Below are 17,633 nucleotides of genomic sequence, written 5' to 3' on the forward strand. Positions count from 1 at the left end.
CCCCTGGGCCCCACCCCCACCAGCAGCTGTGACCCTCCCTGCCGACTGGGAACTCATCCTAGGAGCGGGCTGTCGGCGGGAGGGCCATCCAGCAGGCCCGGCCTTCGGAGCCCGTCACTAGCACCTATGCCTCTGGACACCTGGGCTTCTAAACTCCTGGGCCCACTTCTGGGAAAGTCCCTTGAAGCCGGTGTCCTGCCACCGACAGCGGAGACAGGCTGGTCGTCCGTGGCCAGAGGCGGCGAGGGGACAGGAGAAAGGCCTGGGGTGGGAGAGGGCGGTGGGAGGCTGGGCTCCTGGCTGACCTCCTGTGACCCCAGGGCCTCCACCTGCCTCGCCGTGGGTTCCTTGTCTGTGAATGGAGACGCTGAGGCTTCTCTCTCCCTCGCACCCCCTCCCAGCCCCTGGCGAATCCGCCACGTCTCCCCTGGGTGTCTGTGTCCCCCTCATCTGCGCTGCCACCTGCCTGGCCAGTGCGTCGAACCGCACTCCTCCCTCCCAGTCTCGGTCACGTCACCTGGTGACTGTCATTGTCCCTCTGCTGCACGAGAGCAGAGATGTCACGTGGCCGTAGCCACAGGGGCCTGACGTTGGGTCCCCAGAGTGCTGAGCGGGAGTGCTGGGCAGAGAAGGACCTGGAGCCATCCACGTTGCAGGGTGACACAGTGTGACACGGCCCCGGGTCCGACAGGTCTGGGCACGTCCCTCCTGCAGGCAGATGCTGTCACCCCCAAAGCTGCCCTCCTAAGGCTATGTGACCGGGCTCAGCTGTCACAGGACCGTGCCTGCCGGTGGGGGCACAGGCAGCAGCGTGCCAAGGGCCTGCACGTGGGAGGGGACGCAGCGTGACCCTGAGGGAGGGCAGGGGTGTGTGTGACTTACCTGAACCTTCATCTCCAGGGAAAGCAAGGGGGCCGGGGACCAGGGGCCTCCTTAGAGCATCAGCAAGAGATTTCCAAAATCAAGTCTGAGCTGGAGAAGAAGGTCTTGTTCTACGAAGAGGAGCTGGTCAGACGCGAGGCCTCCCACGTGCTGGAGGTAAAAACTGTGAGGAAGGAGGTGCATGACTCTGAGAGCCACCAGCTGGCCCTGCAGAAGGAGATCTTAATGTTAAAAGACAAATTGGAGAAGTCAAAGCGAGAACGGTGAGTTCCCCGTCTCCTCCGTGTGGAAGGCGCAGGCTGGTGCGGCTGGGCCGGGGTGGGCCCGGCGGGCTCTGACCCTGCCCCTCCCGCAGGCTCAGTGAGGTGGAGGAGGCAGTGGGCACCGTCAAAGACAAGTTCGAGCGAGACCGAGCCGTGCTGTCGGAGGAGAACAAGAAGCTGGCCGCCGAGAAGGAGAGGGTGATGGAGGGCTCGGGGCGCCTCGGGGAGGCGGGAACTTGTCCCTCCTGGATGCTGGAAGTTTGCGTTTTAAGTATTTTTATTTTTCAGTGAAGTAATGGTGATCTTTTAAATGGGGTGTTTGTAATTGGCTAAAAGCTGCTGATGATCTGAAATCACTGGCTCTTGGTCCCTTTTATGTTCAGATCTGCATTGAAATGTGACTGGAGTTGGATACAATCAAAAGTCCACATCCTGAACTTCATAACCATTAAAGAAAACTTCCAAAATCTTCAAAAGAACTTGCAGTTTGAATAATGCTGATGTCCTATTGCGGGCGCCCAATAACCCCCCGTGTGTGCGATCGTTTACTTTCAGCTTTGCTCCTTCGTGGACAAGCTCACAGCTCAGAACAGGCACCTGGAGGACGAGCTGCAGGACCTGGCAGCCAAGAAGGAGTCGGTGGCCCACTGGGAAGCTCAGATCGCCGAGATCATCCAGTGGTACGTCGGCCCGCCCAGCGGTGTGGCTAGGCCCAGGCTCAGGCTCAGGTGTGGCCCAGGCTCAGGTGTGGCCAGGCTCAGGATGCCGGTTCTCCAGCTCCATCTTCCTCTGTGACCGTCATGTACACCTGCTATTTCTCTGACGCCCAGGCACAGCCCTCCGCTGTGCCCCCACATCGCTAGTAGGAGTGGAAGTTCTGCCCAGGGCCGTTGCGCTGAGCTAAAGGTGGAGAGGCAGCCACCAGGTCTCTGAGGTGTGGCTGAGGCTGTGCAGGGACACCCGCCCTCGGAGGCACCGCTTCACCAAGCACCACGCAGGGCAGGCGACCGAAGGAGCGGGGACTGGCCTCTACCTGCGGCGCGTTCTTTTTTTTATACATATTTTTATTGGTTTCAGAGAGGAAGGGAGAGGGAGAGAGAGACAGACATCAATGATGAGAGAGTCATTGATCAGCTGCCTTCTGCAGGACCTACACTGGGGAATTGAACCTCGACCTCCTGGTTCATAGGTCGATGCTCAACCCCTGAGCCACACCGGCCAGCCTCGGGGGCATTCTGTTGTCACAGGGACTAGTGTCCCGTGAGAGGACGTGGGTCCCTGTGTCCTCGGCGGCGGGACCCATGCGTGCTCCTGGCTCCTGGCACTCAGACATCACATCCCCTCCCGCAGGGTCAGCGACGAGAAAGACGCACGGGGTTACCTCCAAGCTCTGTCTTCTAAGATGACGGAAGAGCTCGAGACGTTCAGGAGCTCCAGTCTGGGGTCAAGAACACTGGTGGGTTGTGCCCTAAAGCGCACGTCTGTCCCAGGGGACTCGCGAGGGGCTTTCGCCGTGAAGCACCACGCAGGCCGTTCCCTTGGGGACAGCGGTGTGAGGAGCACTGGCATGGTGTCCGCTCCGGGAGGCCAGGTGCTGTCGTCCTCGCTCATGTCGCCATGCTCAGTGGTGCCACGCCCTGTGGGGACATCCTCCGTGAGCAGGACGGCCCACCCTCGGGACAGGCCTTCTAGGTGACCAGCCAGTGGTCTGTGTTTGCAGTGCTGGGAGTGTGGCCAGCTCGGAGCTGCATAGGTCCTCAGCCCAGTTCCCTCGTCTCCATTTTTCTGGGTCCCATTTACTTTTTAAAAACAATTCAGTTTGTGAACAAACGATACAGAACAGTAAGAACAGAGGCTCAGTGAAAGGGTTTATTAGAATTCTGGTTCCATCATGTTTTCCTGGTTGGAAAGTATATTTACCCAAAGGGATAGCGCCTGCAGGTGTGGTAACTGCTCCCCTCACACGAGCACCAGAGCTCAGCCTGTGGGTGCGGAGGCTGAGCACGCAGCGGCCTCAGTGCGTGTCCCAGGAACTCCCTGCGTCCCCAGAGCCCTCCGTCTGTGAGAAACAGTGACAGCTCAGGCTTCTTGAAGAGAAGACCACGGCCGCATCACCCCATCCCTGGGAAACATCTTCGCTTTTAGGGGTGAGGTTTCTGCAGGGATGGTCAGTAAGTGTCTTCCATCTCAGCGCTCCTCTTCCAGCCGCTGTGTGCCCTGGCTCTAGGAGCTGCGCTGACCAGTCTGTGCGCATCCCTCGTAGGAGGAGAAAGATGCCGTCACAGGTCCTCCTAGCAGCACGGGCTTCGGAGATTCTTGTTGCAGAATACATGTAGATGGCTCCTATTGCAGGGCACATTGGATGAGGTTGCAGTTCCTTTTTCCCTGCGAGTCTGTTCATTTACTGATTCTGGAGAAAATCCACCCAGGACGTCGTTGCCTGGAGACTGAGGGCTCAGTCGCGTTCCCTCCACGCCTGCTCCTGCCTGCAGCCGGGAGAGGCCCCTTGGACCGCGCTCTTCTCCGCGATGGACGGAGAGCGGCAGCCTCGGCTGTGCTTGGAAGCTTAGGAATGAGGTGTCCAGATGCCTCTCATTCCCCGTGGAAGTCAGCGGGCTGGTTGGCCCGCCCAGTGAGCGGGTGCTGCAGCAGCTGCTTCCCTGGTGTGCCAGCCCCTGGCCGTGCCCCGCCCCTCCTTTTCCTTTCTCTTAGTCTCCTCCCAGGTAGGCATGTCGGTAAAGAATGCCGTCATTCCTGCAGTGAGGAAATGGCCAAATGCTTCAGGATAGGGCAGTGATGGCGAACCTGTGACACGTGTGTCAGAGGTGACACGCGAACTCATTTTTTTGGTTGATATTTCTTTGTTAAATGGCATTTAAATATATAAAATAAATATCAAAAATATAAGCCTTTGTTTTACTATGGTTGCAAATATCAAAACATTTCTCTATGTGACACGGCACAGAGTTAAGTTAGGGTTTTTCAAATGCTGACACGCCGAGCTCAAAAGGTTCGGCAGCACTGGGGTAGAAGGAAGTAAGATAACTGTGACCGTGCAGTGCCGCTTAGCTTTGTAAGAGCCTAGTGGCCCAAATAGAAATTACATGATGGCCCTAGTTGGTTTGGCTCAGTGGCTAGAGCAGGGGTGGGCAAACTTTTTGACTCGAGGGCCACAATGGGTTCTTAAACTGGACCGGAGGGCCGGAACAAAAGCATGGATGAGTGTTTGTGTGAACTAATACATGTTAACACTGCTGCTGGTGAAGGAGCGGAGGGGAGAGCAAGAGAACCCTCCACTCTTTCAGCTCCACGGGCCGGATAGAACAGCCGAACGGGCTGGATCCGGCCCGCGGGCTGTAGTTTGCCCACGGCTGGGCTAGAGCGTCGGCCTGCGGACTGAAGGGTCCCGGGTTTGATTCCAGGTCAGGGCACATGCCCAGGTTGTAGGCTCGATTCCCCAGTAAGGGGTGTGTAGGAGGTAGCGATCAATTATTCTTTCTCATTGCTGATGTTTCTCTCTCTTCCTCTCCCTTCCTCTTTGAAATCAATTTAAAAAATTACATTATAGGATCCATTTTATTCCTTCAAAAAATTAGTGAATTTTTAAAAGATCTCTAAGGAAGAATAAAGACCATAAAATATTGAAAATAAAATTGGCTGTGATGGACTTCGATAATATCTGAGAGTTAATCTTTAAATATGATAAACGTTTAAGGTTAGAAACAGGTGAATTTATTATTTGTTAGCGTTAATTTTGTGAAGTCAGTAGTTTAAAATGTATCTCTCACATTTGAACCAACGCACACAGGACCCCCTCTGGAAGGTGCGCCGCAGTCAGAAGCTGGACATGTCCGCGCGGCTGGAGCTGCAGTCGGCACTGGAGGCCGAGATCCGGGCCAAGCAGCTGGTTCAGGAGGAGCTGAGGAAGGCCAAGGACTCGAACCTCTCCTTTGAAAGGTGCTTGTCCTCCCGTGTGGGCCCTGGGGCACGCCTGCCGTCCCTCAGAGGATGGGGCTGAGGTGTGGGCGGGTGTCACCACTACACAGGTGCAGAGCCAGGATTCGATGGCAGGTCCCCCCGTGCTGGACTGGCCTGCTCGCCGCCTCGCCAGATGTTGGCTGCAGCAGCTGGCTGCTCTGTCCCCCCACAAAAGCCTAGGAACCCCAAGACCTTGTGCTCAGGGAGGTGGTAGCCACCATCTTGCCTGTTAGGGGAAAGACACAGGTGTAAGGTCTGAGTGCCCTGGGCTGTGTGTCCTCAGAGGGCAGAGGGTGGTCCAGAGAGAGAGCAGTGTCCATGCCGCGGGCTCCACACCGTGGTCTTTGCCATCCGTGTTTGTGCTGCGGAACCACTGGTACCATCCAGACGCGCTAGGGGAGGCCGGCCCATCACGCATGTGTCCGTCCGCATATGTGTGGAGCCCGGGCGCGTCCGGCACTTTCCCGGGGACAGCCCCGCCCCGCCTTCCTCTCAGCCGCTCGCAGATGCCTGGCTCTGCACCTAACGCCGCCTATTTCCCCTTTTAGTAAACTAAAGGATTCGGAAGCCAAACATAGAGAATTATTAGAAGAAATGGAGATTTTGAAGAAGAAGATGGAAGAAAAATTTAGAGCAGATACTGGTAAATTAAAATTACAAGTTTTTACATTTTTAAAGTATAAGCCTTTTTTAATGAAATGGTTTTGTTTTTAGATTTAATTTCTTTTGGGTTTAATAGCTTTTAGTTATTTGAAGAGAACACTTAGTCATTCCAAAGCCAAAACTCTGAAATGGGTGCGTCCAGTGATTCGCTCCCTGGAGCCACCCACAGGTCTGGGTGTTCCTTCCTGTGTTCGGTCTTGAAAGAAATGAGTGTAGTTAGACGTCACATCCCATGACAAGGGACCGCTCTGTGCCCTGTGGCCGGGTGTCGGCCCCTCCGGCCTCGCTGTCCTGGAACCCGCAGCCGGGTGTGGACCCACGTACAGCATTTCCCATTCCCGTCACTGTGTTTTGGGCGAGATGTCCAGCGTGAACTGCCGGTCCAAGGGTCAGCGTGCACACCTTGCAGGTGCTACCACTGCTGCAGGTGCTGGGACGTCTTTGCCCGCCACGGGTCGGGCGGGTCCCCGTCACACCCAGGTGGGGTCACCCTGTCGGTGCGAAGCAGCATCGCAGCGGAGCCGGGTTTGCGTTTTCTTATTCTGAGCAGGACGTGGGCTGGTTGTGGTTCTTCCTCTGGTTTATACATTTGTATCCTTTGCCCATTTTAGAAATAGAGGCTGTGCAGTCTTTTTCTTACTTCTCCGAAGCTTTCTGGGCATTGAGGATTAGAGGCTTTTGTTTGTGACTGAAGTTGCAAGTATTTTTTCTCGGCTGTCTTTTACTTCGGGCTTTTTATTTTTAAGCCGGGGATAGGGTTTTAAATGGTGTGTGTGTCTGATCAGTGTTTCCCCTTTGAGGCAGAGAGAGAGACTCCTGCGCCCAGTTGTTCGGGGGGTGCACCCGTGCTCTCCTCCAGCGCGTGCAGGGTCGCTGTGCAGGTAGCTCACCAGCCCGCTTGCAGTTTGTGAGGACATGAGTCCGGGGGGACCCGTCCTATCTTTTCCCCGTGGCCCGTTAGCTGTTCAGCACCAGTTAAGTTCCCGTCCCTGCTGACTTCCTGTTACCCTGCTCATGCGTGAGATTGCCCTGGGCGCCAGCTCTGAGCCGGGATTTTCTCCCCTGTTCGTCATTCCTGGGCCAGACCTCTTGTGGGTCCGTTTTAACAGCTGGTGGGTCTCCTCCTGCCCCTTTCTTCAGAGACTCCGAGGTGTCCCCCCTCTCCCTCCTCCTCCCCACCCCCTTCCCCCTCTCCCAGGTGAGCTTGCATTCCCGTCCCGGCTGGGGAAAGTCACGGCCTTGGCGTGGCACCACATCAGGTTTATCGGTTAGCTGGGGAGCGCCGGCGTCTGCCGACATGGAGCCTTCCCGTCTCAGCATAAGATCGTCTTATGTTTTCACCGTGACTGTCTCTGTCTTGCAGGACTCAAACGTCCAGAGTTTCAGGATTCTATTTTTGAGTATTTCATCACTGCACCGCTTGCACATGACCTGACCTTCAGAGTGAGTAACTGTTTTACAAGCGAAAAGCGCATTTATGATGGGTTAGAAATAGTGCACTGTGACCTAACTCCTGTGGGGCCAGAACACACCAGCCAAGTACCATCTGACGCGCGACCTCAGTCACGCTGACCTGTCCTCCACCCAGGATGTGAAGTGTGTAGGTTATAGACGTGTCAGGACTTGTGATGTTTCCAGAGAAGCTTCCAGAATTAGTGAGAGCTGCTAAGAAACCGCTCCGTGTCTTCAGGGCAGAGGTTGCCTGGGCCTCTGCCTGTGGTGCTCCAGGCAGCTGTTAAAGCACAGCCTCACACCGCAGCCAGGGAACGGCAAGCAGACCTTCGGGGGGCGTCCTGGCTCCCGTCCGGTCTCCCCGACGGGTGGAGGCCCCTCACTGTCGCCGGAGTTGGATCTGGGGCGGCACCTCCCCGGGGAGCAGGCTGTGTTGCCTGTGCAGGAAGCGGCAGAATGCAGGGCGGGCCCCGCTCCCCGTGCACCGTTTCCCGCGCCTCGGGCTCCGCGTCTTCCCCTTTTCAGAAGAGTAGGCTGGACCCTTCCTAGCAGCCTCTGGAAGCCAGAAAGGGAAAAGCGTGCAAGCAGGTCTCATTCACGGGGCCTGTGAGGCGTGTGCTGGTTTTCCCGCCTTTATTTAGAAATGTTGACACCTGCAGCGGAGGTGGAAGAGTGCAGTGAGCACACGCCTCTCACCGGTGCTCCTCACCCGGCGTCCTGCCCTGTGCGGCTCCTCCCTCCCCGCGCACCACACTCCCCCCAACTATTGAAAATGCGTTGTAGGCATCAGCGACCCTGGGCTACTCCAGAGTTCATGTCCTAAGTCAGGCCATCCTCCCGCATAACCGCAGCTAACCGCGATGTCGCTGTCGTGTGGACGAGGTGGCCCACGTAACCGCGATGTCGCTGTCGTGTGGACGAGGTGGCCCTGAGGCCCTGGTTGCCGGTCCAGGCGGAGCCTGGGAACCGTGCTGAGCTGTCCCGCCTGGCCTCCTGTGCTCTGGAACGGTGCCTCCTTCCCCGTGAGTGGCTGCTTTGCCTGGCCCAGACCAGCAGTGTTGTGAGGCCCAGCCTCTGGGTTTGTCTGATGCTCCCGCTCGTGAGACGTGGGCTGGACATTTTGGCGGGAATTCTGCAGGGGACACGTGCAGGTTCCACGCTCTGCAGAAGCTGTTGGGTTGAGGGGGTGTGCCAGACCTTGCCCGGAAAGGGCCAATGGATGCGCCACCCACAGCAGCCTGGCCAGCGGCCAGCGCTCCCGGCCTGGGTCGGCCTTACCGAACCCGGCAGGCTTGTTCCTGTCGTCCTGGCACTGCCACTGCCGTCGCTTTGGACACGGGCTTTGTCGGGTTGGTGGTTTGTCTTCCCGAAGCCCTCAGTTTGTTTGTAGTCCTCACCCCAGGGTGGTGTTTTTGTTGTCGTTTGCTTTCTTTTTAATAGAGAGTGACAGGAAGGGTGGAGAGAGAAACATTGGTGTGAGAGAAAGACATCGATTGGTTGCCTCTCGTACGCACCCCCACCAGGGATTGAATCTGCAACCTGGGTATATGCCCCGATGGGGCGTCAGACCTGCAACTTTTTTTGCTGTACAGGGTGACATTCCAGTCAACTGAGCCACCCGCCAGGGTTTTTTTTTTTTTTTTTTTAAGAGAGAAACATCGACTTTTTGTTTCACTTATGTACTCCTTCACGGATGTGCCCTGACCTGAGATCAAACCCGCAATTTGGCGCATTGGGCCAACGCTCTAACCGCTGAGCCGTGCGGGCCAGGCAGAGGCTGCAGTGCTTAAGAAGCAAACAGATTGCACTGCAGCGGCGCCTCTGCAGCTCTGGTCATCGTGCCGTGAGCCTGCCACCGCCTGCCTTTCCGCCACGGCAGCATCGGACTCCGCCGTGACCGCGAGTGCAGCTTCCTGAGGACCAGAGACCGCAGTTAACGGGCGGAGGTGCCGGGAAGGGCCGCTCTCCTGTGGAATGGGTGGCAGCGGCATCTCCGGCAGGTGCTTTCCAGCTCGGACCCCTCACTGGCCGCACTGGCCACGTCAGCCCGGGGTGGGGCTGGTCTTGGTACCTGTCCTCGGAGCCGGCAGCCTGCGTGTTAGTGCCGTTCACGTCAGCGCTTTGACAGCCGTTCCTGCTCCGGCTCAGGAGAAAGGACAGTCACGGGAAAGCCTTGGTTGGAGTCTGGGTCTGCTGGGAGGTGGGCCCACACCAGGAGTGGTCTCCTAGAACCTCTCTCTCCCCACGGGAAACACGCTGTTTAGGACTGGGAATATGGAGTCCAGTTTCCATGCAGGTTCTTATTGGGTGGGAGTGATTGTTCTGTCCTCCTGTCTGTCCCTCCTCCACGTCCTCGCTGCCTCACTGGTGCCAGGACAGCCTGGCACACGTCCACACGATGCCTCGTCCACAGGACAGTGACATCGCAGCTGCGTGGGCCACCGCCTCCCTCAGTGTGCGCCCTTCTGCTCAGTTCACAACTGCGTGGTGAACGTTAGATTAATATTCACTTGCTCCTCATTTTTCTAAAACTGTGGCTCTAACTTCTTTAACATTCCTGTCATGGAAGAAACATGCTTACATCTGTAGCCTTGATCGCTAGCCCTCCCCTGGGAAGTTCTGTACACACGCAGGACGGCTGCGGGGCTGCATGGGGCTGCGCCAGCTCCTGGCACCCGAGGGCTCCTCAGGCAGCCCACTGACTGCGGCTGCTGTAGGGCTTCCCCGGTCGGCTCCGTCCGCTGGAGCACCAAGCGCAGCTGTGGGCGCTCCTGTGGGCGCCTCCCGGCGTCTGTCTGGTGCCGTCTCCTTGTGCTCGGGCTGCGCTGCTTCCACACGCGTGAATGGTGCGCGCGCACCTGTGGACAGAGGGCGTGACCTTTGATGGGGAAATGCTAGTTTCAGGAACACTCGTTATAACCTAAAGATGGTCTTAGAATGCAGCTTTAGCTTCAAATTGGCTTCAAAGCTTTAGCTCCAATTTCAAATAGAAATTAATTTGGGAATCTTGAGTTGTCAGAACAAAACATTGCTTCCCTGTGTATCAAACTTGCAGGGAAATTCTCCCTTCTGGTCATAGGCCCACAGGCCTCTGTTGGTCCCTGCGATGAGGTTAAGAAGCATTGGGCTCCGGCTGGAAGATACAGAGAGAGTCATGTCCGTCAGAGGGCTGGCATTTCCTGCGCCTCCCCTTTAAGGGTGGCTTCTGCCTTGGCTGGTGACGGTGTCTCATCAGGGTCCCGGCCGTAGGTCAGCCTGCAGCCTCGGCATGCAGGGAAGGGTGAGGAGTGATGACACGTGCCCGGGAACAAGACCTGTGCTGGACCTCAGCTCCCCGGTGGGAGGCACTTTTTATTTGGGGGGATGCACTTTTTAAATAGAGAGCACGTAGTAGAGTCTGAATTCTGCAGAGGGAGTTCTTTCAATCTCACAATTTCTTTGCCTTTTCCCCACAGACCAGCTCAGCTAGTGAGCAAGAAACGCAGGCTCCAAAGCCAGAAGTGTCCCCATCCACGTCCATGGCTGCAGGCACAGAGCAGCAGGAGGTAAGACTGCCCCGGACCGTGCCCCAGGTCTGCCCCCTCGGCCCCGAGTCCACCTGCTGCTGGAGGCCGAGGCCGGTGCGCTCGGTTCCGCCCGCAGCGCCAGCTCTGAGCCCATCTTGCATTTCAGAGCTGCCGTCGGCGCATCGGCTAGATGAGGCGTGCTTTGACAGGTGTCTCCACAATGTAGCGAATTAAAAATGCAGAACTGTTCATTATTGATCAGCTCCAGGGGGGAGGGATCCACGCAGGGTCTGGCTAGAGCAGCGCTGAGCTAGCACGGCGCTCACCTGCCCCGCTTGTCTCCCAGGACATGGCTCGGGCCCCGCAGAGGCCGCCCGCCGGGCCGCCACCCGCCTCGCAGGCCCTCGCTCTGGCTGGACCAAAGGTAAGCCTGGCTTTCCCCTGGGCGCCTCCTCAGTTTAGAAGAGCCGTGTGAATCAGACAGACGGGCGTGTCCTGTTAGCGGACGCTCTGAGTGCTGTGCGATCCAGGGAGTGTCGGTCCCCGGTGGCCCTAACCAGCGTTGCCGGAGCGGATTTCACGGAAACCTGTCTGAGTTAGATCTCCCAGCCCCTTCACTCCCAGACCAGTTCCCTCTCCAGTGCAGCTGCTCTGTGATGTGTCTGAGCTCCTTCTCCAGATTTACTTCCCTTTACCCGCCTGCACGGAGAACCTCGGAGAAGTGCGTGGTGTGTGTGGGGGGGGGGGGGGGGGCTCCTCCCGGGGGCTCCCCCCCCAGCACGAAAGGAGCTCCCGAGTGTGCACTTCGTCGTTGGTCTTGGTCGCTGGGCCCTGAGAGCCGTGCACACTGCTCCACCAGGTCCACACGACCAGAGCCCTCCAGGGGACAAGCCCACGCTTCAGGCTTTACTGGCATCTGGCCTTATGCACCTTAGATGCGGCTTCTTGTTGATGCAGTCATGGCCTCTCCTAGGGTTTCAGTCACAATGGCCATGCCAGCTAGAGCTCAGCTTGGTCCTGTGAAGGATGGTGAATGGTTTGGCCGTTGGACTTGATTCTCACAGTCAGGGAGCAGGTGGACTGCACCTGGGTTCTTTAATCCCTCCTGCTTCTTACGAAGGTCCCCATGTATGTCCCCTGAGGAGTAAAGGCTCGGGCTTTGCAGTGTGAGCCTCGTAACCAGCCTGCGTCTCCTTCCATCAGCGACCGCGTCACTTGGGTCCCTTCTCCCAGCGAGGGCGCAGTCTCCGTTCTTGCTGTTAGGAAGGGGCTGCTGCTCATTCCGTGTATGTCTGTTGGTCTCAGGTGGGAGGGCAGCTCTGGGTGGGAGCCCCGCCCACACGTAGCCCCGGGCGGCCCCCAAGGGCCTCTGGGAGGCGAGGGGCAGCCACGCTCCCTCTGCGCCAACCTCGCTTTATGCCATTCGTCTCTGAAGGAAGCGTATGGTGACGGACTTTTGGCTCAAGCTCCTCGGGTGGGTGTTACGCACTGGTCTACGCACTGGTCTTTGGTAGCACTGCCTGGGGCTGCGGCACCTCAGCGGGAGATCACACACGTTCTGTTTCTCAAGAGCAAACAGATGGCGCCAAGCTGTTAATGAATTCCAAGTGTGTGCTTCACCTTGTCGGTGTTCTCCCCACAGCCCAAAGCCCACCAGTTCAGCATCAAGTCCTTCTCCAGCCCCACTCAGTGCAGCCACTGCACGTCCCTGATGGTGGGGCTCCTCCGCCAGGGGTACGCCTGCGAGGGTGAGTATCCCCGCGGCCCTGGGGCGCAGGGGGTGGAACGCAGCCAGTGGGAGTGAACGAGGGGGCACCTTCCCCTCGTTGTGTGAATGCTCCGTGAGCCAGGGCTGAACGCCTGGTCCTCGCTGCGTGGGAGCCGCGCTGGCGGGTGGGCCGGGTCTCTGGTGGTCATGGCTGCCCCCAGAGTGCCGTGCAGTCACGCAGGCCCGGCCTCCTGCGAGTCCTCTTCCCTCGGCCTCGTCTCAAGCCTGGGCTGGGCCTTGCCACGCCCGCGCTCACTCACATTTGGGTGCAACCACCCGTGCAGCGCAACTGGCTAAGGTCACAGGTGCCCAGTGACACCCTGGGCTGGGCGGCCCAAGCACCCACGCTGGTCGGAGCTGCGTGCTCACAGTGCAGGGAAAGCCCTGTGATTGGTGGCCAGGACCCCCGTATGTGCCATCACCCGTCAGACCGGCACGTTTCCTGTTGGGGCTGGGGGAGGACAGGCCAGCTCTGGGACAGTCCTTGCATGTCAAGGTGTCCTGGCGGCCCTGCCTGCCGCTGTGCCCCGTCCCCGAGCTGTGGCGGGGCGTGTTCAGAAACCACCACGTGGGGTTCCGGGGCCTCCGGGCCACGTCCTGACGCTGCCCCCTCACCGCTCCAGTGTGCTCGTTTGCCTGCCACGTGTCCTGCCGAGACAGCGCTCCCCAGGTGTGCCCCCTCCCTCCCGAGCAGGCCAAGCGGCCCCTGGGCGTGGATGTGCAGCGGGGCATCGGGACCGCCTACAAGGGCTACGTGAAGGTAGGACGCTGGGCCCTCGTTTCTGCGATGACCCTGTGCCCGTCCCGGGCGGCCCGATCCACGAAGCACACGGAGTCAGGGCCTGTCCCGCCTCCTGCCAGGCGCTCAGACAGGCCCCAGGGCCGAGTGCTGTGAGGCCTGGCCAGCTGTGGTTTCCGAGTGCTCCCTGCTGTGAGCGTCTCTGTCGCTGAGCTGCCCTCCTCGTCCCCGCTTAACCTTGTCAGTGCTCGTCCTCCGCAGCAGCGCCCTGACTCCCTGGCCCAGACCGGGCTCTGGCCACCGGCCTGCGAGGGTGCGGGGAGCTGCCTGTGAGAAGCCGGCCAGCAGAGGGCGATGGTGGCCCGTGGCACCTCCAGGAAGCCCCCCCCCCCCCCCCCCCCCCCCCCGCCTGAGGCCCCAGGTGGCGCTTCTGGAAGGTTGTGGTTGGCCTCGCTGGCCAGTGAAACACGGTCCCTGTTTACCTGCAGGTCCCGAAGCCGACGGGCGTGAAGAAGGGGTGGCAGCGGGCCTACGCCGTGGTCTGCGACTGCAAGCTCTTCCTGTACGACCTGCCCGAGGGGAAGTCCACGCAGCCCGGCGTGGTCGCCAGCCAGGTCCTGGACCTCAGGTCTGTGCCTCGCTCTCCGGGCCTCGCCTGTGTGCTTGTCACCAAGATGACAGTGTGTTGTTTGAGACCCTGAACCTCATTTCCGCCTCCACACCCTCACTCACTGTGCTGTCCCCAAACAGGCACTAAAGTCCGTGCCAGAAGCGTCCTGTTTTAGATACGTTTGCATTGAAAATGGCCCAGTGAGCATTTAACATAAGAAGCCGCATGCCCAAGAACAAGCAGGAAACATCCAGAGGCCGCTGCGTGTCCTGAGGGGCCTGGCGGGTCCCTTGTTGGCGACAGCAGCCTGGAGCCGGGCTGTGGGGCCCTAATGCTTGCTGCGTGGGCACCTCTGACCCTTCCGTACCTGCCACCTGCCTTCCTGGCACCGGGCAGAGGGCAGCGAGCACCCTCCTCGTGGCTTCTCTTCGTTCCGTCTGGTTCCACTTCCCATTTGTGTGACGGGCACCATCCCAGCGCGGGAGTTGGAGGGTGTTTGTGAGGTTAAACAAGTTGCAGGTGGGCGTGCTGGGCACAGGGCCTGGCGTGGCCTGTCCTGTCACCCGCCCCAGTGCCACGGAGGACAGCAAATGCAGACATGGACATGCTGGCATCTGCCCAGGCTGGGGGCCAGCCTCCAGCCTGTCGCCAGCATTGGTTCTGGGGGGAAGGGGTGCCGAGGTGGTGCCATGAGAGCCATGTGTCAGTCACCCCCACAGCAGTGCCCACCTCCCATGTCCTGGGGACATGGGGCAGATGAGCACTGGGACCTGTGTGCGGGGAAAGCCTCAGGGAACCTGCTGCCCCTCCCTGCGCCCTGGCCCTGCGAGGAAGAGGCCAGCGGGCGCCGAGCCTGGAGTGTAGGAGTGTATTGAAGGGCTGCCACAGCTGCCACACATGTTCGCTCCTTTAATGACGGCCTGATTGTAGCCCCATCCGGGCCCACCAGCGAGGTGGGGTCTGTCTGTCCCCAAGCAGCTCCAGGACTAGAGAGAGCCATGTGGCTCAGGGAGGGGGGAGGGGTATGGCTCAGGGAGGAGGGAGGGGTTGGAGGAGGGGTGTGGCTCAGGGAGGAGGGGTGGAGGGAGGGGCTTCTCAAACTCCCAGCATGGTTGGAGGGCTTTGCCAGAGGAGGCGTAGTCCTCAGGAAAGGGCCCTGAGCACAGGAAGGTGTGCGCGGCCTGAGTGTTCCTGCCCCTGCGTGCGCTGAGTGTCCTGTTTCTTGCAGAGATGAAGAGTTCTCGGTGAGCTCAGTCCTGGCCTCCGATGTCATTCACGCTTCACGACGAGACATTCCGTGTATCTTCAGGGTATGGTTCTCTTCTGTCTGTTAGAGAGGATTCGCTGATCACAGAAAGTCACGTGGTTAAAACGAAACCCTCTGAGAGCATCACTGCCGTCGGAGGGACCAGTGCCCATGGGAGAGGCCCCGGCTCCCCTCCCCGTCCTCGCTGCAGGCTCCTCACACACGTGCCGCCCAGCCTCTGCCCTCACTGCCGCCTCCCTCCCTCCCCATCGCAGTGCTCTGTGCCAGTGCTCGCTCTCAGGCGGGCCTCCCTCCCTCCCCATCGCAGTGCTCTGTGCCAGTGCTCGCTCTCAGGCGGGCCTCCCTCCCTCCCCATCGCAGTGCTCTGTGCCAGTGCTCGCTCTCAGGCGGGCCTCCCTCCCTCCCCATCGCAGTGCTCTGTGCCAGTGCTCGCTCTCAGGCGGGCCTCCCTCCCTGCCCATCGCAGTGCTCTGTGCCAGTGCTCGCTCTCAGGCGGGCCTCCCTCCCTCCCCATCGCAGTGCTCTGTGCCAGTGCTCCCTCTCAGGCGGGCCTCCCTCCCTCCCTGCCTGCTGGTCAGGAGCTGGAGCGACACAGCAGCCGGCAGCCCTGCTCCCGCGCACTCGCTGGCAGGGGGCGTGCGGGGTCCCTCCCTGAGCTGAGAGGTGCCTCCCCGGGAGTTCTGGTTGAGCTCGTCTCTGTTCAGAAAGCCCCTCGTACAACGCAGAGACTTGCCGTCACTGCATGTAACGTGTCCTTGCATCCGCACGGGCCTGTGCAGGTGCCCTGTGCTGTGTGAGAGCCTGTCGCCTGTGCACGTGCTCCGAGGGTCCTCTTTAGTGTAATACGATCGTTCAGGAAAGCACCTTAGAATGGACATGACCCCCCCAGATTGGGCAAGAGCAGGACAACTGAGCTGACAGGGAAGCGGGGCTGCCCTTACTGTCCCGAGGACAGCACAGAGGGGCCTCGGAGCAGGGCCGGCCGAGCTTTAACCCCTGGCCCTCCTGCTCCTCCCTCTGGCGGACAGCGGCCGGGCCGGGCGGTCGGGCGTCGGTGCCGTGCTTGCCGGCTTACGGCTCTCCTGTTTTCTTTTCTGCCCTGAAGGTGACGGCCTCTCTCTTAGGTTCACCTTCTAAGACCAGCTCACTGCTCATTCTGACAGAGAACGAGAACGAGAAGAGGAAGTGGGTGGGGATTCTGGAAGGCCTGCAGTCCATCCTGCAGAAGAACCGCCTGCGCAACCAGGTGGTGCACGTCCCGCAGGAGGCCTACGACTCCTCGCTGCCGCTCGTCAAGGCCGTGCTGGCGGCTGCCGTGCTGGGTGCGTGCGCCTCCGAGGCACCGCGTGCTGTCCTCGCCGTCGTTCCAATTAGAGCCCGTTGCTCCCGTGTCCGGGGAGGGACAGGCCGGGCCCACAGCTGACGCGCTTTCTGTTCTCTTCCTTCTGCCTCACAGATGGCGACAGGATTGTGATCGGCTTAGAAGAAGGGCTCTACGTCATCGAGGTGACCCGTGACGGTGAGTGCGGCCTGTCCGCTGTGCTGGCCCGGCGTCGGCCGTGGGAACTTGGGAGCGCTGAGACCACGTCACTGGGCGGGTCCGTCGCCCCCATCAGAAGCTTTGTAACGAGAGGGAAGGCCGCAGCTAAGACCACTTACTTGCGACAGCAGTGACGTTGGGCACATGGGGCCCTGGGTGCCTGGGAAGGGGTGGAGGGTGCTGAGCAGCGCTGGGAGCAGGGGTGGGCCCTGCGGTCCCCCCCGCCTCGGCCTTACGCCTGCCCTCCCTGCAGTGATCGTCCGCGTCGCTGACTACAAGAAAGTCTACCAGATCGAGCTCGCCCCCAAGGAGAAGGTCGCTGCGCTCCTCTGTGGCCGGAACCACCACGTCCACCTCTGCCCGTGGTCGGCCTTCGACGGCACAGAAAGCAACGTGGACGTCAAGCTTCCGGAAACGAAGGGCTGCCAGCTCCTTGCCACGGCGACGCTGAAGAAGAGCGCGGCCACCTGCCTGCTGGTGGCGGTGAAGCGGCTGGTCCTGTGCTATGAGGTCCAGCGGACCCGGCCTTTCCACAGGAAGGTCACGGAGCTCGCGGCCCCTGGCAGCGTGCAGTGCATGGCCGTGCTCAAGGACAAGCTCTGTGTTGGCTACCCTTCGGGGTTCTCTCTGTTGAGCCTCCAGGGAGATGGGCAGGCCCTGCCGCTGGTAAATCCCCATGACCCCTCGCTTGCGTTCCTCTCACAGCAGTCTTTTGACGCCCTTTGTGCTGTGGAGCTCAAAAGCGAGGAGTACCTGCTTTGCTTCAGCCACATGGGACTGTACGTGGACCCACAAGGCCGGAGGTCGCGCACGCAGGAGCTCATGTGGCCTGCGGTGCCTGTTGCCTGTAGTATGTATATGTTTTCTGTTGCCCTATCCCTGTCGCTGCTCTTCACGCCCGTCGGCATGTTCAGTTTTGCTTCAGTTCGTCTCCGGTTCCCCGGCCAGGGAGCTAGGGAGCGTCA

General features: G+C 59.6%; 1 protein-coding gene across 1 annotated transcript in view; it reads left to right on the forward strand.

Annotated features, from left to right (window-relative positions):
- Nucleotides 1–17,633, forward strand: part of CDC42BPB (CDC42 binding protein kinase beta) — an 87,318-nt gene that overhangs the window by 62,309 nt on the left and 7,376 nt on the right. Inside the window, exons 15-30 of the mRNA XM_036306447.1 lie at nucleotides 901–1,145; nucleotides 1,238–1,343; nucleotides 1,701–1,825; nucleotides 2,496–2,601; nucleotides 4,954–5,102; nucleotides 5,672–5,766; nucleotides 7,150–7,229; nucleotides 10,694–10,783; nucleotides 11,091–11,168; nucleotides 12,387–12,492; nucleotides 13,136–13,272; nucleotides 13,740–13,879; nucleotides 15,090–15,171; nucleotides 16,234–16,450; nucleotides 16,585–16,647; nucleotides 16,922–17,518. Of these exons, the coding sequence (XP_036162340.1) occupies nucleotides 901–1,145; nucleotides 1,238–1,343; nucleotides 1,701–1,825; nucleotides 2,496–2,601; nucleotides 4,954–5,102; nucleotides 5,672–5,766; nucleotides 7,150–7,229; nucleotides 10,694–10,783; nucleotides 11,091–11,168; nucleotides 12,387–12,492; nucleotides 13,136–13,272; nucleotides 13,740–13,879; nucleotides 15,090–15,171; nucleotides 16,234–16,450; nucleotides 16,585–16,647; nucleotides 16,922–17,518 (2,416 nt within the window). The remainder of the gene's footprint in view (nucleotides 1–900; nucleotides 1,146–1,237; nucleotides 1,344–1,700; nucleotides 1,826–2,495; nucleotides 2,602–4,953; nucleotides 5,103–5,671; nucleotides 5,767–7,149; nucleotides 7,230–10,693; nucleotides 10,784–11,090; nucleotides 11,169–12,386; nucleotides 12,493–13,135; nucleotides 13,273–13,739; nucleotides 13,880–15,089; nucleotides 15,172–16,233; nucleotides 16,451–16,584; nucleotides 16,648–16,921; nucleotides 17,519–17,633) is intronic.

This window comes from Myotis myotis, unplaced genomic scaffold, assembly GCF_014108235.1.
Source record: "Myotis myotis isolate mMyoMyo1 unplaced genomic scaffold, mMyoMyo1.p scaffold_m19_p_41, whole genome shotgun sequence".
NCBI lineage: Eukaryota > Metazoa > Chordata > Mammalia > Chiroptera > Vespertilionidae > Myotis > Myotis myotis.